Raw genomic sequence first — 19,515 nt, 5'->3', positions numbered from 1 at the left:
AGGAGACTGACAGTGCAGTCCAATGCATATTAACTCAGAAATGAGGCCCACTATGTTCAATGGGGTTTACTCACAGGGTTGTAGTCTGAGTTGAACAGATTAGTCTTCAGAAATGTTTTACGATGGAAATTCCCACAAAATAATTATTTTAATTTCTAACAGAGTTGCCTTTTGCAATCAAGGCCAATACATGTTATTGTGTAATATTGAAATACAATTAAAATATTCTCAAAGTAACAGCTATTTCCAACTTCCTCCCCACCCCAAATTGTTATGTTTTAAAAAGTATAGCCAGAATGTCTAGGCTTAAATTCTGATGGAAATCAAGAGTGAAGCCAGATATGAGTAATGGCCAGTAAGAAAAGTCTCCAAATGCATCCTCACTACTGTAATTTCTTAAATGGGCAGGCACTAAGATGAAGGTGCTGAAAACTGACCAAAATAATTATGTTCTAACATTTGGGAAAGAGACAATCCTTTAGAGCAGGAATGGGACACCTTATTTCTATAAAGGGCCACTTGCCCACAGGAAAAAACAACAACGGGGGGACGGGACCTAATTATTAATTAATTGTATTATATGGTCTTAATTGTATTATAAATACTACCTATAAATAAAAAAAAATATTCCAATGCCTAGAAAGATGATCCTGGGGTGTTTTCCATCTCCTGAAGCTCTGGCTACTCAGGCCGGCTCTACTAACAACATAACTATCCCAGTAGAGGGCGCCAGATGAAGACACACCTGCTCCTTCTATCAGGGAAACGCTGGTAGGACAAGGGGTGTTGGACACCACTGTTGGAAGGTGCTTGCTGGTGAAGAGGGTGGGAGAGAAGTTCCATATAAATATCCAAAGGCCAGATAAAATTAAGCAGGAAGCTGCATCCGGCCCTTGGGCAGGAGGTTTCTCACCCCTGTTTTAAAGCAAACAGGCTCAAATCCTGCAAGAAGGGTTTATTTCAAATAAATCATCTAGTGAAGAAAATTCATAGCCCAGAGCATCTTGTTTTCCAACTGGAGATAACCACAAAATTGTCTAAAGAGAATTGGAAGTACCAGAATGCAAAATTTGGTGGGGGAAGTTTTGTTTTACCTTGAACTCCATTGCTTCTTTGTCTTGAAGCCTGCTTGAATTCAGGACAATCCCTTCGGACATGTCCTACATCACCACAAATAAAACATCTCTTTTCTCTAGTCTCTCTATCTTCCTCCTTTACTTCCTTTTCATCATCTCTCTCATTCTCCTTTTTCTTCAGCCTAAATGGGTAAAAGTTTTAAAGTAAAGCTTTAAAATATCCTTGAAGCTGTGTAACTACTGCCAAAAGCAACCAACAAGGGTATAAATGCAAAGAGGAAAGGGATGAAATAAAAGGCTTTGAATCTTCATTTCATGCCACTTTGTGGACAAAAAATCGGGGGAAATTAAGATAGGCAAATTTGAAATGTATTGGAGAATGCCGTTTAACCTGAAGACTACAGGATTCAGAATGCACTTCAAAATAATTTCACCTCTAAACTGCCACAGATGGTTTTCACCCTTTCTCAGAACAACTAGAGATAGAAACTATTAAAGGGTCAATCAATGCTACATTTCCTAGAAAATCGTGTTTTGAATTGATTCAGTTGACATGATATGGTGCACATGGCCACCATACTGAACATACAACCCTCACATGACCCTACTACAAATCGAGGGTTATGCAAGTGTTACTTAAACCTTAAATAAGCCATGATGGTTGGAGTCAGACGACATGGCACAACCCCCAATTAAGGGCTGCATAGTCAAAATTGTGGCTGCTCACCCAGCATGAGTCACAGGTCATGGTGACTTAAATAAACAGGTCAATAAATAGATCTTGCTAGTATTCTCTGAGTCTCATCACAACATTTCCCCTTAAAGGCAGAGGACACTTATGATACTGTTCCTGAAAACGTAAAAAGATTACAGAGCAAGTAGATAGTAATCTACAATATTTAGCACCAAGCGATATCAACTCCTGGGCTGTTCAGACTTTCTTCAGGGAAAAGACTGAATATGTGACTTTTTCAACAACCAATTCCAAAAGCACAATTAAGATAGTGGAATGCATTTCCTCAGGCAAACAAGAAGTGCAGACATATTAATTTTCTCTACAAAATATTTTCTTCATTTTCATTCAGCGTAAATGTAAATGAGTAGTGTGTGTTTATTTTCCCAACCTTCTCCTTTTGGGACAGTCCTTCATGTAGTGACCAATTTTGCCACAGACACGGCAGCATCTGTCATTGGGCGCCAGTTCTCCATCAGTCAATACTTTAGAGTTGAAAAAGTATTCCTGAAGGGGGGAGAACAAACCATTACTTATAAGTTACCTGAATTCACTTTCTGCAAAGGGAGAATACAGAAGTAAGAAAAAAATGGAGGGAGCAACAACAGTTGCATATGCTAATAAACAAGGCATTCATTAAGGGGAAAAGTCTAATCCCACTGCCCCCACCCTCAGTAACTGAGACATTAAAAAAATAAGGATAGTGTTTTCACATATTCAGAACTCATTTGTAACAAAGTTATATTAATAGTAGATTAGGGTTTTTACAGGTGAAATGATCAGTGCAATCCTATGCATGTCTACTTGGAAGTAAGCCTCATTCAGTCCTATAGGGTTTACTCTCATATAATGGGGAATAGTCCAGTCAGTATTTTTTAACAGGGCAACAAGCAATCTAAGACAGTGCAGGTTTTCGAGTTTTGCAAAACACCTAATCATATAAACTAATCATTCTTAAGACTGCATTCATGCAGGGAGCAACAGTCATAGAGATGGACAATCACATGCTTTAGGTAAGCGAGGGAGTATTGAGAAGAGTTTGGTTCTGTTCTGTCAACTTGGTTATGCTCAGTTATTCAAAGTAAGCCTGGAATTAGCTTGCATGAGTGTTAGCTATTTGTCTAACGCATTGGATGCTAACACATAGACACACAGAATATGAAAGATCTCAAGAAATTGCAGCTTACAGCTTCTCTTCCTAAGACTGGATAGAAAGGGGTACCAAATAGTTTTCTCCCATTGATTAATGCCTTCATTATGAAATTGGTCACTGGAAAAGAAAAAAGAAAAGGTTAACGCACTCATGTTGTTTGAGAAATTCAATAGTGCTAAATAGCGTTTTCTAAGACTTACTTTTTCTGGAAACTCCTGCACCCAGGTTATGATTCAAGTCAAAAGGATCTGTGCAAAGGAAATAAAAACAATAGTAAAAGATCTGGTAAAAAAAATTCAGCAGCACAAGTCTCCTATTAATGCTAATGAAAATTTCTTCAGAAAAATGTATTATTTTTATTAGTTAACAAAGTACCTTCAATAGCAATGCATTTGGATGTCCACTGTTTCTCAAAGGTGGTTAACAGCTTCTTCTGCCGAATGCTGATGACATACTCCTTGAAGTCAAACTCTTCAGTGTAAAATCGCAGTAACCCTAACCAGAGTTCTCCAAGTGATTCTGTGTTTTTCCCAAGAGAAGGTAAACGTTTTTTCTGTATAAAGGTTATAGCAGATAAAGTTAACACAGTACAATTTCTTCGGAACATAATACTTTTAACTTTGGGATGGTTCTGAAATAACACATTTTGAAGTACTTGATTAGTGTGAAGCTGTAATTGTTCTTAATATATGCTGCCGCATGGTAGACAAGAAAAGGAATAGAAGTATTTTTATGTTCATGGAAAATGAACATATACAAACTCAAGGTAAGGGTACCTCCCCTCCTAACATTCTCAATACAGAGACAGAAAATTCATTAGCTGCAAGAAGCATTAGTGTTGAAAGGGAACCACCTAAACTGTAGTCCAGACTACCCCACTTTCTTTTGCCTTATAGATTTACTGAAACATCTCACTTGTCAGTGATCAACGCAAGCAATTTTCAATTGACTTGTACAGCAAATAGTTTTTCAGGGGGGAACATTGGGACTGGCAACTGGGATAGCCCTGTGTTGTTCCTGCACCCAAACACAGAATGGAACACTATGACAATTATGCTTGAAAACTCTCTCTTGCCCCACCTCCAATCTCTGGCCATTGGCCCTTTGAGCATAGAATACAGAAAACGAGGGAGCATGTAGGCATAGTGCAAGACTGTGCCATGTTTTGCCATCTAAAAATAGCACTACTCCATCTGCTAGTCCTTTTTAGAGGGCTTGAACAAGCACCCTGAAATACTGCTTTAGATGGCGCAGGAAGGTAAGCAGTGACAGGAAGACAGGATACTCTCTGGGCATCGTAGGATATTGGCAAATTGTATGGCTCCTACATGGCTTAGATCATCTGCAGTCCTTGTGGAGCTTTCACCTCTCATTCTCGTTGTCATTTAAAAAACACAACCAAATATCTATCTTCCACCCTCAGTATCAGTACAGAGAAGAGGACACCTGCTTGCCTAGAAACACAAGTTGTTGTCTTTTCCATGTTTCTGCACCACCGCAAATATTTCTCCTCTTTTCTCCTGCCATGCATTAACTTTATTTAAACAGGAATTTGGCCTCTCTGTTGATCTGTGGTTTAGCACATAGTTTAATTTAATGATGTTTTAACCGGCTACTATTTTTATGTGCTCTTACTTGATTTTTAGATGGTTTTACATGTTTTGTTTTGATTGTGGATTTTAGTGTTAGTCACCATGGACATATTTTATGGAAAGTTGGGGTATAAATCTAGCTAAATAGAAAATATTATTATTATTATTATTATTATTATTATTATTATTATTATTATTAATAATAATAATAACAACCTTCTCACAGAAGGAAAACCCCCCACAGTGACCTGGTTTGCATGTAACAACAACCTATGGATTATCACAGCTACACAGGGGCGAACGAGCTGCATGCCACCCACCTGCTGCTCCCACTTTGTTTTCTGTTTACCAAACAACCCAAGAATGTCACGCTCCGCAAACCCGGATCTCTGCATTGTTAAGGGAGGAAGAACCCAAAGATTTAAGCCAACAACAAACCATAAGTTAAAACTCTTAAGTTTCTCCTTCAAGAATCCTGAGTTCGGGGTTCACACACCATAGCTCTTGTTTGGTAAACATAGGAAACAAAGTGGAAGTGGTGAGAGGCAACATGCTCACTCACTCCCGACAAACCATGGGTTAATTGGTTGCCACATGTAAATAAGGTCACTAAATCATATTATTCCAAAAACAACCCTATAAGATTTACAACGTTTTCCATGTAACAGCTTCCAAAAGATTTGATTTTCTAATTCTAAATCTCTTGAAAGCTCTTGATATAACTAATTTTCCTCTGACTTCCATCTCTTCCTTGTACTTTGTTCAACAGAATGTGTAGGAAGTTGCTTTTTGTGTGTGTGGAGTTATGTTGATTCTTTAATAAATAATTATGAAGACTACATGTAGTATAATAAAACTAGGACCAAAAGCTCATTGATTATTCCAGAACTAGAACATTACCAGTTCATCAGTATCATCAAAGAAGAAAGCATTCCATCCATCAACCATCCTCTGAGGAATTTGTTGTCCATCAAATATCTAGAACGCCATGGAAGAATAAGGGTAGAAAATGGAGAGAAAATTGAACAAATTCAAAATACAAAACTATTATCTCTTTTAAAAAGAACAAGAACATCAAGGAAAATGTTACTAGGGCCCATGAGGGCAATGAAATATGCAGTCTATATATGTTCAAAAACAGACTGAGGGGGCAATCCTATGAGATCTGTCCTGGCTATGCATAAGCCTCTGAACTCAGAGGCTTATGATTATCCAATGTATTTTAGCTGGAAAGGCTTTGTCTGTTTAGCAGAGGCTTCATGGAGGGAAGGAGATGGAGGATGGCTGGGGAGAGCTCATATCCCTGCTTCTCCTGTCTTCCCCTCCCACCAGACCCTTTTGACACCTCTACAAGCTCGTGTTAGCAAGCTTTTAGAAGCAACTGGCGCAGATCTTTCCATACTGGCTGAAGGGAGAGGGGAGCTCAGACTCCTGCATCTGATGTCATAGCGCTGTCTCTGGCCTCAAATCCAGGAATTCAAAATATCTTATGTCCCTCAGACACTCTCTAGGGGCCATAGGATTGCCCTCTTATACTACAAATAGATATCTCAGTTTGGTTTTAAAAATCAAGCTAAAACCAGTAACTTATTATTTTTAGCCTTGACAAATAATCAACCTAGAGAATATTTCTTTTGTTTCTTTGCTTTTAGCTCCAATAGAGAAAGTTTACATTTTTCTTGTCTTAGGGCAGCTTTACATGATGATCTCAAGTAGCACATTAATTCCTACTTAGAAATGCCTTCTGCACTAGAATCTTGTAATGTATGAAAAGCCATAGAAGTGGTTCATGGTGACAAGGTTAAGAACCCATGGGGCGGCTAGGGAAAGACACAGTTCTGACTTGAACAACTCTTCAGAAAGAACCATACCCAACACTGGTCTCACGTGCAAAGTGAATTGAGAAGAAACAGAAAGTCCACAACTGTATTCCATGTCATATTCTCCTTAAAACCTACCTCTTGAAGAACTGGAATTACTGGTGGGTCTCTCTGTTGTAGAAAGTATAACACCATAAGGATATAGGCATAAGAAGACAGGCTCCCTCTGGATGCATCTCCAATATCACAACGCTGGTCAGATATAATTTGAATGCAATGAACATGTGATGAGATTTAGCTCTAACAAATAGGATGCTAGAAAAATATACTATTTGTTTCATTAGAAAACTTATTTTGTGATGCTGGTGACAAATCCAAATATAGTATTTTCAGCTTCCAAGATATATTAAACATACTCAAAGTCAAATGCACACAAGTATACTATTACTGGAAGGTCTCATTTGTAGAAAGACACCTAAAAAATGAGAAAGCTCCAAAGAACTGTAGAACTAGTTCCACAGGGCACTGATTGATCTGTTTCTTAAGCAGCAATTCCCATGTTACATGGGAGTTCTTTAAACTACCAGGAGTTCAAAAGCCATTTATGATATGGCATGGATGTCTGCTCTTTAAAGAAGTAAAAAATCCCACAGGGTACCCTACAAATCCCTGGACATGTTTAAAGTACTGCTTTTGATCCTGGCTTCTACATATTTCACTCTGACTGAAGTGCCACTGACACAGAAAAATGCTAGCTCTACAATCTAAATATAAATTTACACTTTCTACCAAAATTCTTACTGATTGTTTTCATGGAGCCTATTAAAGACTTCAAGTGAAAAGGCAGCCAACAATAAAGCCACCTGTTGAGTTTATAGACCCACAAATTAGTTATTTGTAATGTTACAATTATAGTCAAAGAGAATAATTTTAGACTGGCAAAAAAGCAATCTTAGGGTACCATATGACTAGTGTGTCAATTTCTGTTACTGCTGCTGGCTTAAGTTTGCTATCATACAGATATAATCCAACCACGTAAACTGACTATGAAAACATAAGTTTGTATTGACCAATATAATACCACTAGTAGTTTCAGCAGCAATATCAAAGATACTGTCTAAAATCAGAAATAGTGCAAGCTTCCTAGACTTGAACATAACTACATAACTCATCTGAATACCATTTTCAAAACAACTTGTACTTGTACATCAACTGTTTGGAACAGGGATTGTTGAACACACACATGTTTGAGTTATTCCTGTCACTTACATTTACCTTTGCAAAAACTTTCATTGTGTATCCTAAATATTGCACTCTTGGATCAATGGCTGCATAGGTTGCAAGCATTCTCGTATTGTGCTGTGCCTGGGAAACAAGTCAATGGTTTAGATATCAGACTTTCGTTCAGGATGCTACCCTGTGCAATCCAATCATTATACACTATTCTAACATTGTTATAAAATTGTGGACAGGTCAAAAGAACACCAAATGCAAATTCAGAGAAAGATGCACATTGGTGGAACACTAAAAAGTAGCCAGTTACGCAGCACAATCCTAAGCATGTTTACTCAGAAATAAGTTAAATGGAAATTACTCCTAGCTAAAAGTGCATAGGATCACAGCCTAAATCTCAAAAACAAAGTCATTCTAAGAAAAATAGTGCTCATTTCATTCCCATTTGTTATTGTAGTTTCTATTGCCAGTTCAAAACACAACACAACTATACAAAGTACTAGTGGAACCTGAACTGGAACACTATTCTGTTGCACAAACCACAGTGGCTGATGATGACCTGTGTAACTCACTTAGAAGAGAAACTGGGGATAAGGAATGTGGTCTATGTGCATTATACTGTCATGAAAAATACATCATTTGAAAATGAAATGTAATCTTTATTCAAGATACTACTTGCAGTTTTTAAGACTTTGACTGTGTTCAGACGATATGATAGTGAACAGTGGGGTAATAGTCATTTCAATAGTTGTTTATCTAGGAGGTACACCCCATACAACATGATAATAATCAACCATGATGTGGATTAGTATCAGCACTACGATAACTCCAGGTGGGTTAAATAACCAACTGTCTATTATTTAAACCACTGTTGGTTATCGTGTTGTCTGAACACAGTCTGTAAATCATTAGCTTCTGTTAGGGAAAACATCTATGGTAAAGATTCCATTTAAATTGAATCATGTATAGTAGGGTGGGCAACTTCCGGAGGTCTAGGAGCAATTGTCACCCTCTGCACTCCACAGTGGGCTGAAAATTCTGTGGGGCACCCTCCCCCAAAAAAGGAAAATTCAGCTAAGGTGGGCAATTTATAAGTACGTCCCTTTGTGTATTCAATTAGCCCCTGTATTTGTTTCTTTCAATGACATCTGTTTATATATAACCCCACCCCCAAATTAAGAAAACATTCTTTACCTTTTCATTTGATCTTTACTGAAAATATTAAATACTACTTGCATTTTTTAGGCTTTAAAGAATTAGCATAACCAGGCAAGCTTTGAACAGTGTGATTTTTACTGAAACAGATACTTGCCAGTGTATTGTATAAGCTGATATCTCCTTCCAAGCAACTTCGTCTGTGCTCAAATTTTACTATAGGCACTTTGGCTGTTGTTATAGGCAGAATGTTTCTTAAACCTGAGAAGGTAAGAGCTTGACATGTAAATTATCCCTGATAACATAAAACCAAACATAAATGGATACATCAGACAACGCATAGTACAACACACATACCTGGATGCTTCTTAAGAACCTTTGCCAAACTTTCTATAATTTCTTTACAGTTTAATTTCTAGGGGAGGAAAGGGATAAAAAAAACCTTAGAGAACAGCAAGTATTTGAATATGCATATGACATTACTCTAGGTCTTCCTTCAACTATATAATTATTTTTTTTAAAAAAAATACTACCTCTGCATTTTCATGGCCTTCTAGTGTCATGCAAATATCCAGGTCACTGTCACGGAATCCAAATCCATTCTTTGAAGAGCCAAACAGACATAGTCTGGCTTTGTCTGATCAAAAGAACAAAGTAACAGATTTTTTATTTATCTTTAAACTTGTTCAGCACAATTGAAAAATGACTGAGTGATCATATTCACCAACAAAATTATATAATCCATATTATAGCAGACACAGTATAACCCCTGATGAGTTATCGAGCACATGTTACTTTTCCTAGTGCCTGGAAGAATGCTTTAATGTCCATGAATATTTGATAATGAACTGAAACATATCATGCTTTAAAAACAACATTTCCTTTCTGTAATAATATTTGTCACACAGACATAGCTGTGTGACATCCAATACAATGAGTTGAATTCAGACTTACATATTTGGAAAAGATCCACTAAAATCAATGGGACTTTAATTAGTCATGACTAACGTAAGTTCCATTGATTTCATTAGGTCTACTCTATGTGTATGATTAAAACTGGTTCCAATCTTATATAATGATTTGTTGTACACCACCTGAAGTTTCAGGAGAGGTGGACTTATGTATATAATAAATCTGTAAATAGTAAGATAGATTACTACAAATAAAGTATGATTTTATTAAAACAAGGTGCTTTTCAAAGTTTTCTGTTACATACCATTATATTCTTTTCGAATAAATCTTTCCAAACTTGCCAGAATCTGTTCTCGATTTTGTTGTTCTGAGAAAGGAGGTGACAACTCATCTAAACAAAAAGAAGTTAATTGAGACATTTAGCAACATCTAACATAAATATTTATCTCAGTGAACTTAGTTATTTACTACATTTCTATACAATCCAACAACCAAAACTCTCTGGGCATCACAAAAGTTAAAACCCCAAATTATAACCTGATAAAATATAAAACCTATACATGTTTAAAACAGCATAAAAACAAAGTAAACAATGGAGTAAAAGCCAGCAGCAGTATAAAGGTCCAAAAACAGAGTAACTCACTTAAAAGCAAAGCTGAAGGACTAAAAAGCCTATGAAAATAAAAAGGTCTTCACATGGAACCAAAAACCCCACAATCTAAGCATCAGGCAAGCATCTCTTGGGAGGACATTCCATAATCATGGAAACTCCCATTCCTTAGTAGTCACCTACCTCCCCACATTTGGCAAGAATACCTGGAGAATGGCCTCTGAACATGATCTTTGGGTCTCGGCAAATATAAATATGCATAGACAAGACTTCACGTACCCTGGCCCCAAGCCATTTAGGACTTTAAAAATTAATACCAGGACTTTGAACTGGTCCCAGAAATGGACTGGAAGCCAGTGCAGATCATAGAGCATTAGCTTAATATGAACATATCAACCAGTCCCCATTAAAAATCTTGCTGCCCTATTTTGTACCAGCTGATGCTTCTGAACTATTTTCATATAGCAATTATTTTACTCATCCCTGTAATCAGTATCAACATCTGATGATGGTATTTTACATTTATGATACAACCGTGTAATCTTAAGTATCAGACAAAATCCATAAAGGAAAAAAATCATGTTCCTTTGTTGCGAGTGCAAAAACTTGTTGTTACTAAAGTAGTTACTAAAACTACTTTCCTGGCCACTTTAGCTACCTGTTATTGGCAAATCCATGACGAATTCCAAAACACCCTGGAGACTGTGAACTAGAACACAAGAGCACCTTCTATTGTCAGTCACATAAAAATAACTTCTTTCCACTGACTTAAGCATGGAAAATCCCAGTTTAATGTGTTTATCTTGTGCTGTTAAATTTTAAAACAGAACTCACAACCTGAGCCCAACAGCAAAATTGTACTTACCAAAGCACCTTTTACATACTAGATCAAGAATTTCTCTAAATCTACTTGTCATTGGTGGTAGTGGTTTTAGATCAATTTTCTTAAAATCTTCTGGGCAGTCATTTTTGGAATGGCCATCCCTTTTGCAGATACTGCATACTATAGTTGGTGGCTATGGAAGACACAAAATAAACAAGATTTATATTAAAGTTGTTCAAGTATGCTGTGTTATTTTTCCTAAGGATATGTGTGTTACAGTGGGGGAAATTATGGATTCAGGTATTAGCTCAACTCAATGAGCAGCCTTGGGAAAATCACTATCTTTTCAGGCCTGCTTCATATATTAGAAATGAGAGGGAGGCATATATGCATGTATATCGCATGTCCCAAAGTTGTTCCCATAATGCCAGAGAGCTGTATACAGAAAGCTGAAACTAGTCCTGGGTTCCTGCCTTGTTCAGGTCCAATGAGCAAAAGTGACCAATACTTCACCCCTTTATACTTACTGAAGCTTGATGGTGGAATGGGAGGACTTGCACAGCTTTAGCCCCAACTGCACAATATGTCTCAGAAAACCATAAACTTTCCCTCAGTAGCCTCTGAACTGTGGCCAAAACTATATGGGGCTTAAATATTCCCCATAAAAGCCCCCTATATTGCAGGAACCTCAGGAAGAGTTCAATGCATTTCCATGTACAACTAAATAAAGATAAGGAAAAGCCAGAAGTGGTGGCTGTGATGGGCATAGCAAAAACAAAAAAAGCAACTTAAGAAATTTGGAACTGAGAAAATAAGCACAGGTCTTGGCAAGTTTTGGGCTTGGCATACAGCTGGAATAGTTTTGTTGACAACAGAGACAAGAAAGCTTCAGAGTATAGGTTAGAAGTTCCAAAACAAACTTCCGTTTGTTTGCTTCTGGAATGTGCTTATGCAGTCATGACTGTTTTCCTTGTGTTATGTCCCACTCAAAGATCCCTCTCTCTGTGTGAGCTCTAAACTCTAATTGTATACTTTAAAAATTAGCTAAAATTATTTTATTTTTTTATTCTCTGTTACTAACCACAGCAACAAAAGGCTAATGAACTGTAGATGATAACAAACAGGTGAAATATCAGGTTGGAAAAACACCAGGTGCCTAGTTAGCCTAAGCCCTAAAAATCTGATGCTGTTGTCTAGAAACTTGAAATATTTTCTCAACTATGAGCTGGTGAGTGCCTCAAAATTTGATACTGGCTGCTCTCCCACCCACTCCTTTATATCCTGAAAAGCCACTCCTGATGAACACTCCAGAATCGCGTTGGGAAATGGCACAGAGGGCTGTACTGTGAGGGTGGGGGCAACTTGTAAGAACAGAACTGCCTTGCACTCATGCAAGAGCAGGTTTGGATCCAACTCACCATAAATATATTTTCCAAGTTGAAAATTACAGAAGGAACTCTTGTCTAAGATTTGAAGAACTATAAAATGCCCAACAGCAAATGATTCAAATTGTAATTGCAAAGCTTCATAAACATAAATGGAGGAATGTCACTTTTTCCTTGATCACCATGACCAAATCCTGGAGAAAGTAGAAGCCTTTCTAAACTAATACTTTTTTAAAAAAGAAAAAATGTAACAGAAACCCTGTGGGTTTTATTGTGTTTTTTTTACAAAAATCTGGTTAACTCAAAATATTTTTAACCATTAGTATCAAGAAGTAGGTAACCTGTAAAAACAAAAATGAACTTCAAGTGTTTTAAGTCCATTCTATATTTGTTCAACATGTTCTTGGCTATGCTGTGTTTTATTTGACAAATATATAAAGACAGTTAAAAGTTTACATACTAAAAGGATAATAAAAGATAGCATTCAGTAAGGCATTATTATTGATCATGAAAACATGGAGACTAGAAAACCAGCAGAAGAGTGCCAATCAAGAACTGTGAAATGGAGTCAAAACGAACCAAGGCAGCAGAGGTTGTCTGAGGGTTGGACAACTCTCAAATAACCCATGGCTTGTTTTAGAGTTATTTGAGCATTGTCTAACCCTCAAACAACCCCTGCTGCTTGGGTTTGTATGACATGACAAGTCACAGCAAGGCACGTACCTGTGGCCATCATGCAAAAATTGTGCCTGTGGGTGCCCAGAACAACACAACAGGACCCGTGGGGAGATTAATCCACGATGGTCTGTCATGATGTGTGAATAGGCTGAGAATGTATGGAAGAATCTTCAACGAACTCTGCTGTTCTGGTCAGATTGTTGGGGCCTTCCTCAAGATATCTGGTTTCTGGTGGAATCTTGGAGAGTAGCCATCCAGCCCATAAGACGAGTACTTTAGTCAGGCGTGGAGGCTTTGTTGTTGGAAAAAGAATCAAGTCACATGAAGCCTGTGTAGGACCCTCCTATCTATGGGTACCACTGATTTGGAGAACAACTTGAAATTGTCCTTTATGTCAGGAAAGAATGTGGAAAACCTTTTAACCAAATTGTTGAGAGTTGTTGTTTATCCCATGCAGCCTGAAAAATTTAGGGAATGGCACCAAGGCTGAATGACTGAAAGATTACAGCAATAAATCTCTGGGGCTTGGTTCTGGTAGTGGACTCAGATGGAGCAGTCTATTGACAAAACAAAACATACCAAAGCATTATTTTAACAAGAATCTTAAAATATTGTTATGGGAAAGAAGATTGAAAAAGAAATAGAAAAAAAGTAGTTTTGACCTCATCTTACCTTTCCAGAAGTCAAGATAAATTTATCAAACACATAATGCATATCTTCTGTGGTGACTTCATCTTTAGTGTCTTGAATGTCTCCTACTGCTTTGCAATTATGCGAGGTAGCTGATGTGCTAGTGCTTGAGCACATACTCTTTTGTGGAAACTCCATTACCGAACTCTGTTTACTTTCAGTGTCAGGTAATTCACTAACAGAATCTGCATCAAGGGATGTACGTTCACTAAAAACACAACACTGGCTTGGGCCCTCTTCGGCTGACAGTTCTTGATCATCTTTTGCTTTAAGTGATTTCTGTTCTAATTCACAGTATTCACTAGTAATAAGGGACACAGTTTCCCCTTTGTCTTCAGAGTTTGTGTTTACAATTCCTGGTTTTTTTACCACCAAGCTTTTAAAGTTTTCAGAAGTACATCTCCTAGATGTAGTTTCCATTTCATTACATTCATTAAACTCATGCTCCTGTATATTACATGAATGGCCTGTGTTCTGCTTCTCTGTAACGTTGTCCTGCTGTGGAAGGCAACAATTGTTTACAGGTTCTCCAGGTTTTTTGCTACCATTTTTCCCCTTTTCCTTTTTTCTGGAATCTGGTTTGGGCTTACTCCCATCTTTATTCTGTGGACATGCAAAATATTTATATGCTGTCCTGAACCTCTCAAGGATGTACTCAAACACCATCTGGCTGTTCAGGCTCCGTGCAACATTTCTTTTTAGTGCAAAGGGATCTAGAAAAAGATAAACCAGCAATAAGTTTGTTGTTGCTGTTCAGTTACGTCCTTCAATGTGATATTACTACATTGCATTTTAAATAGGGCTGCAACATTTTAGTTGATTAATCCAAGTAATTGATGTAAACATTTTGACTGACTAAAAAGGCTGTCCCTAATTAATGAGTTAGCAGATATTTTAAGAACAAGTATTTATTAAAAAAACACTCTGCAGGTTGTAACTGTCATTGTAAAATGAGGTATTCCTTTGTATGGGAGTAAGAACATGGAATGCCTCTCTTCTAATATGATTCCTGTTGGGACACATGCCTTCATAATTTAAAAAAAATCACACAAAGAAAGTATCCTTGTTTTATTCAGAACTTTTTTCTCATAGTAAAACTTAATAAATTTAATCAAACCAATCAAATCTGTACAAAACTCATATGATTTCTTTTATCAAATGACAGCCCTAATTTTATACAATACAAGTCAATGACTACTAGTCCTGATGGCTATGTGCTACCTTTAGGGTCAAAGGTAGTAAGCCCGTATAAACTAGTTGCTGGGGAATATGGGTGGGAGGGTGTTATTACACCGTGTCCTGCTTGTGGATCAACAGCTGGTTGACCACTGTGGAAACAGAGTATTGGACTAGATGGATCTTTGGTCTGATCCAGCAAGGTCTTCTTAAGCCCTACTATTATCCATAGACCTTAGGCCAGCCCCCCCCTCAAATTGTCTTGAATCTAACTTCTTTTTATTACAATTATGAATAATAATATAGCGAAGACAGGAAAAACATTCCCATTCTCATCAGGGTGACTGCTCCTTACTGATCCATGGTTCTGCATTTGTTTTCTCAACAAAGTACAGCAATAAAGTTCATGCAGTGCTAGGATAGGCCAAACTTTAAAACTACATCCATAACAGTAACCAGGTTGGCCTCATCATTACAGCCCACCATGGCTTGCTTAAACCATGATGGATGATGGTGCATGCTGACCGCTTGAATATTCAAGCCATGGTCGTTGGTTACTGTGGCTTATTGTGCCTAGTAAACCCAGCGAGGGTGACTTATGTGAACTCATGGCTGTTTAATCCTCACATAAGCCACCCTCACCAAGTTCACACAGCACAGTAAGCTACAGCAATCACCCATGCAGCTTGAATATTCAAGTGTGTGGGCAGCACATGGTAGGCTGAGGCGAGGCAATCTCACCAACTGGCCCAGTATTTTTGGCATAGGAGTATGAAGAAAGTGGAATGGCATGTTTCTTCCCTTTAAAATTACTTTGAAAATCCCAAAAAGAATATATGGGTGTAGGGGCAGGCGGAAGCCAGCATCTTGAGTCCATTATACCACTAGAAATATAACTACAGAGGTATTTGAATACAAATTCAAAGGGAAGTTTAAATTTGTTAAATTAATTGTTTTAAGTAATTATAAGCCTCATATGCATGCCAGTCAACAAGGCCAAGTATGTGACAGACAAACAAATAAAAACCCTTTATAGGTAATATAGCATAAGACAGTGTTTTATATACATAAAGTTAGATAAGTAAGACAAAGTTAAAGCATTGCTAGACTTATTACAAATTGCAGTGCCCCACCTTCAATAGCTATTCGCCTTTTAGGCCAGATTTTGTTCTCTCTGGTTAAAAGTTCTTGTACCCGTACGCTGATAACATATTCTTCCAAAGCAAATTCCAGTGTATAAAACTTCAACAGTTCTAACCACAGTTGTCCCAGAGATATCTGGTGTGGTGTTTCCAATGCTAAAGGAGACTGAAAGAAGCAGAAAGGGGAAATTTATAATTGCTGATTTTTTGGACACTAAATGCAGTTATTTTAAGAAAAAATCTAAAAAGGCCAATTTCCATTTAAAGACAATTACTTACATTGCCATTTTTCTCCTTTGGAGTACTTTGGGTGTTTGTCTCTAGGTTTGCTGCAGTCTTGTTACCACCTCTGTGCTGTTCACCTTTAGTTTTTCCTTCAGCACCACTCAAATTTTTCCCTGCTCCATTATTTGATGGTTTGTATTCCCACACTACAAACTTTTCATTTTCTATACCCTTCAACTGGTAGTCATCAGCCTTCTTAGAGTCAAAGCCTTCAATCTAAGCAAAAGGGAAAAATAATTTTCAAATAACAAAATCATGTGCTCTATATAAATCAGACATATCAGCATTTATTTTATGGTATAGATTATGTTAAAATATGAAGTATCAATAGAGATAGAAAAACTATTTTAGACAAGTCTATTGGAATTGTTGATTTCCTCCTTTGGGTCCATGGAACTAGTTACATGGTTCTTTAAATCCAGGCTCCTATATTTTGCTTTTTTAATAAACTTACCCAATTGCCTAAATATGAAGGTAGTATTCGTGGTTCTCTTTGTTGAAGGAAAAATATCACCATTAAGGCAAAAGAATACGAAGGGATTCCACCTTCTGCCTGGCAGTCAATATGGCATAACTACAAAAAATGGAAGAGATAGGCGTTAGTTCTGTGATGTACTTCTTTTTTTTTTTTTTAAAGCAAAACATAGTAGACTTTGTAAACCTTGAGTGTAGCCAACCAACATTTTCCAGTCATAGGATAAAGGCCTAGTCTGGACATAGTCTGAAGGCACATAATGCAGCAACCTTGTTGAAGTTAAGCAGGTCTGATTCTGGTCAATGCCTGGATGGGGACACCACCTGGGACCCCTGTGTATGGTACTTTAAGTTCCATGATGGAAGAAAGGCAGGTCAGAAATGTAATAAAATAAGTAAACACACCCATTATCTATAAACCAAGAAAAAATTGGATAAGTAGGAGTTCCATTTATATAAACAAGGGTTACATGATGTAAGTCACCAATTCAATTTAGATATCCACAAGATTTAGTTAAAACAGACATCAGAGGGGTTTTCATATAACATAAGCTTGCACACTTTCGTAAGCATGCCTACACCCTTGCATGGCCAAATTGTAGGTGACATTCTACAAGTGGAATGCAGACATCCCTCCCAGACTACAAATCAGAATCTGGAAAAAATACTTCTTTATGATTACTGTAGCCAGAACTCATAAACCATATGTAGTGATCCGTTTTTCTATTTCCCATCAACTCAACATTGTTGTTTAGAAAACTCTAACTAATCTTTGGCATACTAATTTCCTTCTTCTTTAGTGTTTGTTGTATCTGCAGATTTATTTTCCGACTAATTTGGATAGAAGAAATATGCAATTTCAGGGGCCAGGATTACTGAATGTGCATCCATTATAGCACATAACAAATGTTTCCTGATTTATACTTCCAACTGCAGCTCCTTACACTGTATTAAGAGGCTGTTCTGTAGGGTCCTCTGATTTTTTGGGAGCATCTTTCAGGAAGTACAAGGCGCTTCCATAAAAAGAAGCCTGATAAGTCCTGATGCACATCTAGGAAGCCTCAGTGTGTGCATGGAAGTTCTGTATGCAGTCATTGGATTTAATTCAAATGCTCTATATTTTCCGATACAGAAAAAAGGTAATTTAAAAAGAAATATATAATTTAAAAATGTATTCTTTACACTACAACTTGTTGCTTAAGTGTTGTAAATGTTTTATTGTATTTACATATGAGGTAAACATGAAAGGAAGAAATGTCTGTATTTTAAAAACTTACTCTCGCCCAGTAGCGAAAAGCCAACACCAAAGGAACAAGGACTGGCTCTAGTTTGCCGAGCGCAGCTAGCAGGTCAGTTGTAAGGCAGGCCACATCATTTCCAGCACTTACTTTGCAAGTTAAACCACTGACATTGAAAGAAATTTTAAAAAAAGTTGTAAGTTGTATCACTTTTTTTTGTTTTTGAAAACACAAAAACCAAAGAACATGCAAATCTTGCCATATATATGCAGTCTGCATTAGTTTCTTTCCATGTGTTGATTTCTTCCAACAGATACTGAAGTTTATTTATTGCTTTGGGCACAATCCAGCCAAACATTAAGCATTATAAGTGCCACTGGATTTAAAAGAAGGATTAAAAGTATGCTCAAATCTGTCTCACTGAAATCATTGGGACTTAAAAGTGCATAACACTTTGGTTAAACTATGCTCTTTGTCGTTTTTGAAGTATTTATGAAAAGCTCTGCTCCTTGACAAATTAGGAAACAGTTCTAAAGGTAGCTCCAAAGTGAAAATAGACTTTTATCCTTTGCAATCTAAAATGGATCCTAAAATACTAAACTGAAGCTGATAACTTCTCAATAATCCTTTTAACATGAACCCATAACACAAATTACACAAACCTTTTAACGTCTTTACAAAAAACAACAGGAACTTTGGCATGGAAATCTGATTCCACATCAGAGTAAGAAGCTGAAGGAGAAAAAAACAGAAAGTATATCAGGAAATAAAAGTGTCTCCCATAGTTCTCTAATGGATTCAAATTCATCTGGATTCAAATTCAATTCATGCAGCAGGCTAGAAATGTACCATGTCCTCTGTCAGATCCTTTTATGTTCCCAGCATCAATCAGAATATGGAGAAAGTAAATGGGAAATAAACGGCATGGAAACTTACCACTGTTTTTTAAAATATCAAGCACCTGTATCAGAACATCTGGATGACTCATCTAAAATAATGAACAAGAAGGTTATTTTACCCTCATTTTGATTCTATCAAAGCGAACAGGGCAATCATATTCATTACAGTCATAAGGTATCATCCAGCCCTCTTTTTGCCAGCACAACAAGCAGAGTACAGTGTCCTATGATTGTATAAACAGGCCCCAGATGGCCAGATGTACTTGCCTCTGGAACCTGAATCAAGTCACCGAAAATTGTGTACAATGAAGGGACCTCCAAGCTATCTAGTACCTGGAACTACCACTTGTCCTGCTATTCAGGCCTCTTCTAGATTGCTTTAAGGCATGGTGGCAAACTGCTCAGCAAAGGCAACATAGACACCCTTTCAACTCCAGGATC

The 19,515-nt window shown here is 37.2% G+C and overlaps 1 protein-coding gene across 1 annotated transcript in view; it reads right to left on the bottom strand.

Annotated features, from left to right (window-relative positions):
* TUT4 (terminal uridylyl transferase 4) overlaps window positions 1-19,515 on the bottom strand; it is a 44,000-nt gene that overhangs the window by 6,374 nt on the left and 18,111 nt on the right. The window contains exons 7-26 of the mRNA XM_063138809.1: window positions 19,112-19,163; window positions 18,838-18,907; window positions 18,215-18,341; window positions 16,918-17,037; window positions 16,458-16,679; window positions 16,170-16,344; window positions 13,843-14,573; window positions 11,150-11,300; window positions 9,979-10,065; window positions 9,296-9,399; window positions 9,120-9,177; window positions 8,920-9,023; window positions 7,650-7,739; window positions 6,513-6,626; window positions 5,455-5,532; window positions 3,338-3,515; window positions 3,163-3,210; window positions 2,997-3,079; window positions 2,201-2,316; window positions 1,095-1,258 (exon numbers count right to left, since the gene is read on the bottom strand). Coding sequence (XP_062994879.1) covers window positions 1,095-1,258; window positions 2,201-2,316; window positions 2,997-3,079; window positions 3,163-3,210; window positions 3,338-3,515; window positions 5,455-5,532; window positions 6,513-6,626; window positions 7,650-7,739; window positions 8,920-9,023; window positions 9,120-9,177; window positions 9,296-9,399; window positions 9,979-10,065; window positions 11,150-11,300; window positions 13,843-14,573; window positions 16,170-16,344; window positions 16,458-16,679; window positions 16,918-17,037; window positions 18,215-18,341; window positions 18,838-18,907; window positions 19,112-19,163 — 2,872 coding nt within the window. The remainder of the gene's footprint in view (window positions 1-1,094; window positions 1,259-2,200; window positions 2,317-2,996; window positions 3,080-3,162; window positions 3,211-3,337; window positions 3,516-5,454; window positions 5,533-6,512; window positions 6,627-7,649; window positions 7,740-8,919; window positions 9,024-9,119; window positions 9,178-9,295; window positions 9,400-9,978; window positions 10,066-11,149; window positions 11,301-13,842; window positions 14,574-16,169; window positions 16,345-16,457; window positions 16,680-16,917; window positions 17,038-18,214; window positions 18,342-18,837; window positions 18,908-19,111; window positions 19,164-19,515) is intronic.

This window comes from Elgaria multicarinata, chromosome 1, assembly GCF_023053635.1.
Source record: "Elgaria multicarinata webbii isolate HBS135686 ecotype San Diego chromosome 1, rElgMul1.1.pri, whole genome shotgun sequence".
Classification (NCBI taxonomy): domain Eukaryota; kingdom Metazoa; phylum Chordata; class Lepidosauria; order Squamata; family Anguidae; genus Elgaria; species Elgaria multicarinata.
This window is presented reverse-complemented; position numbering and strand designations above follow the sequence as displayed.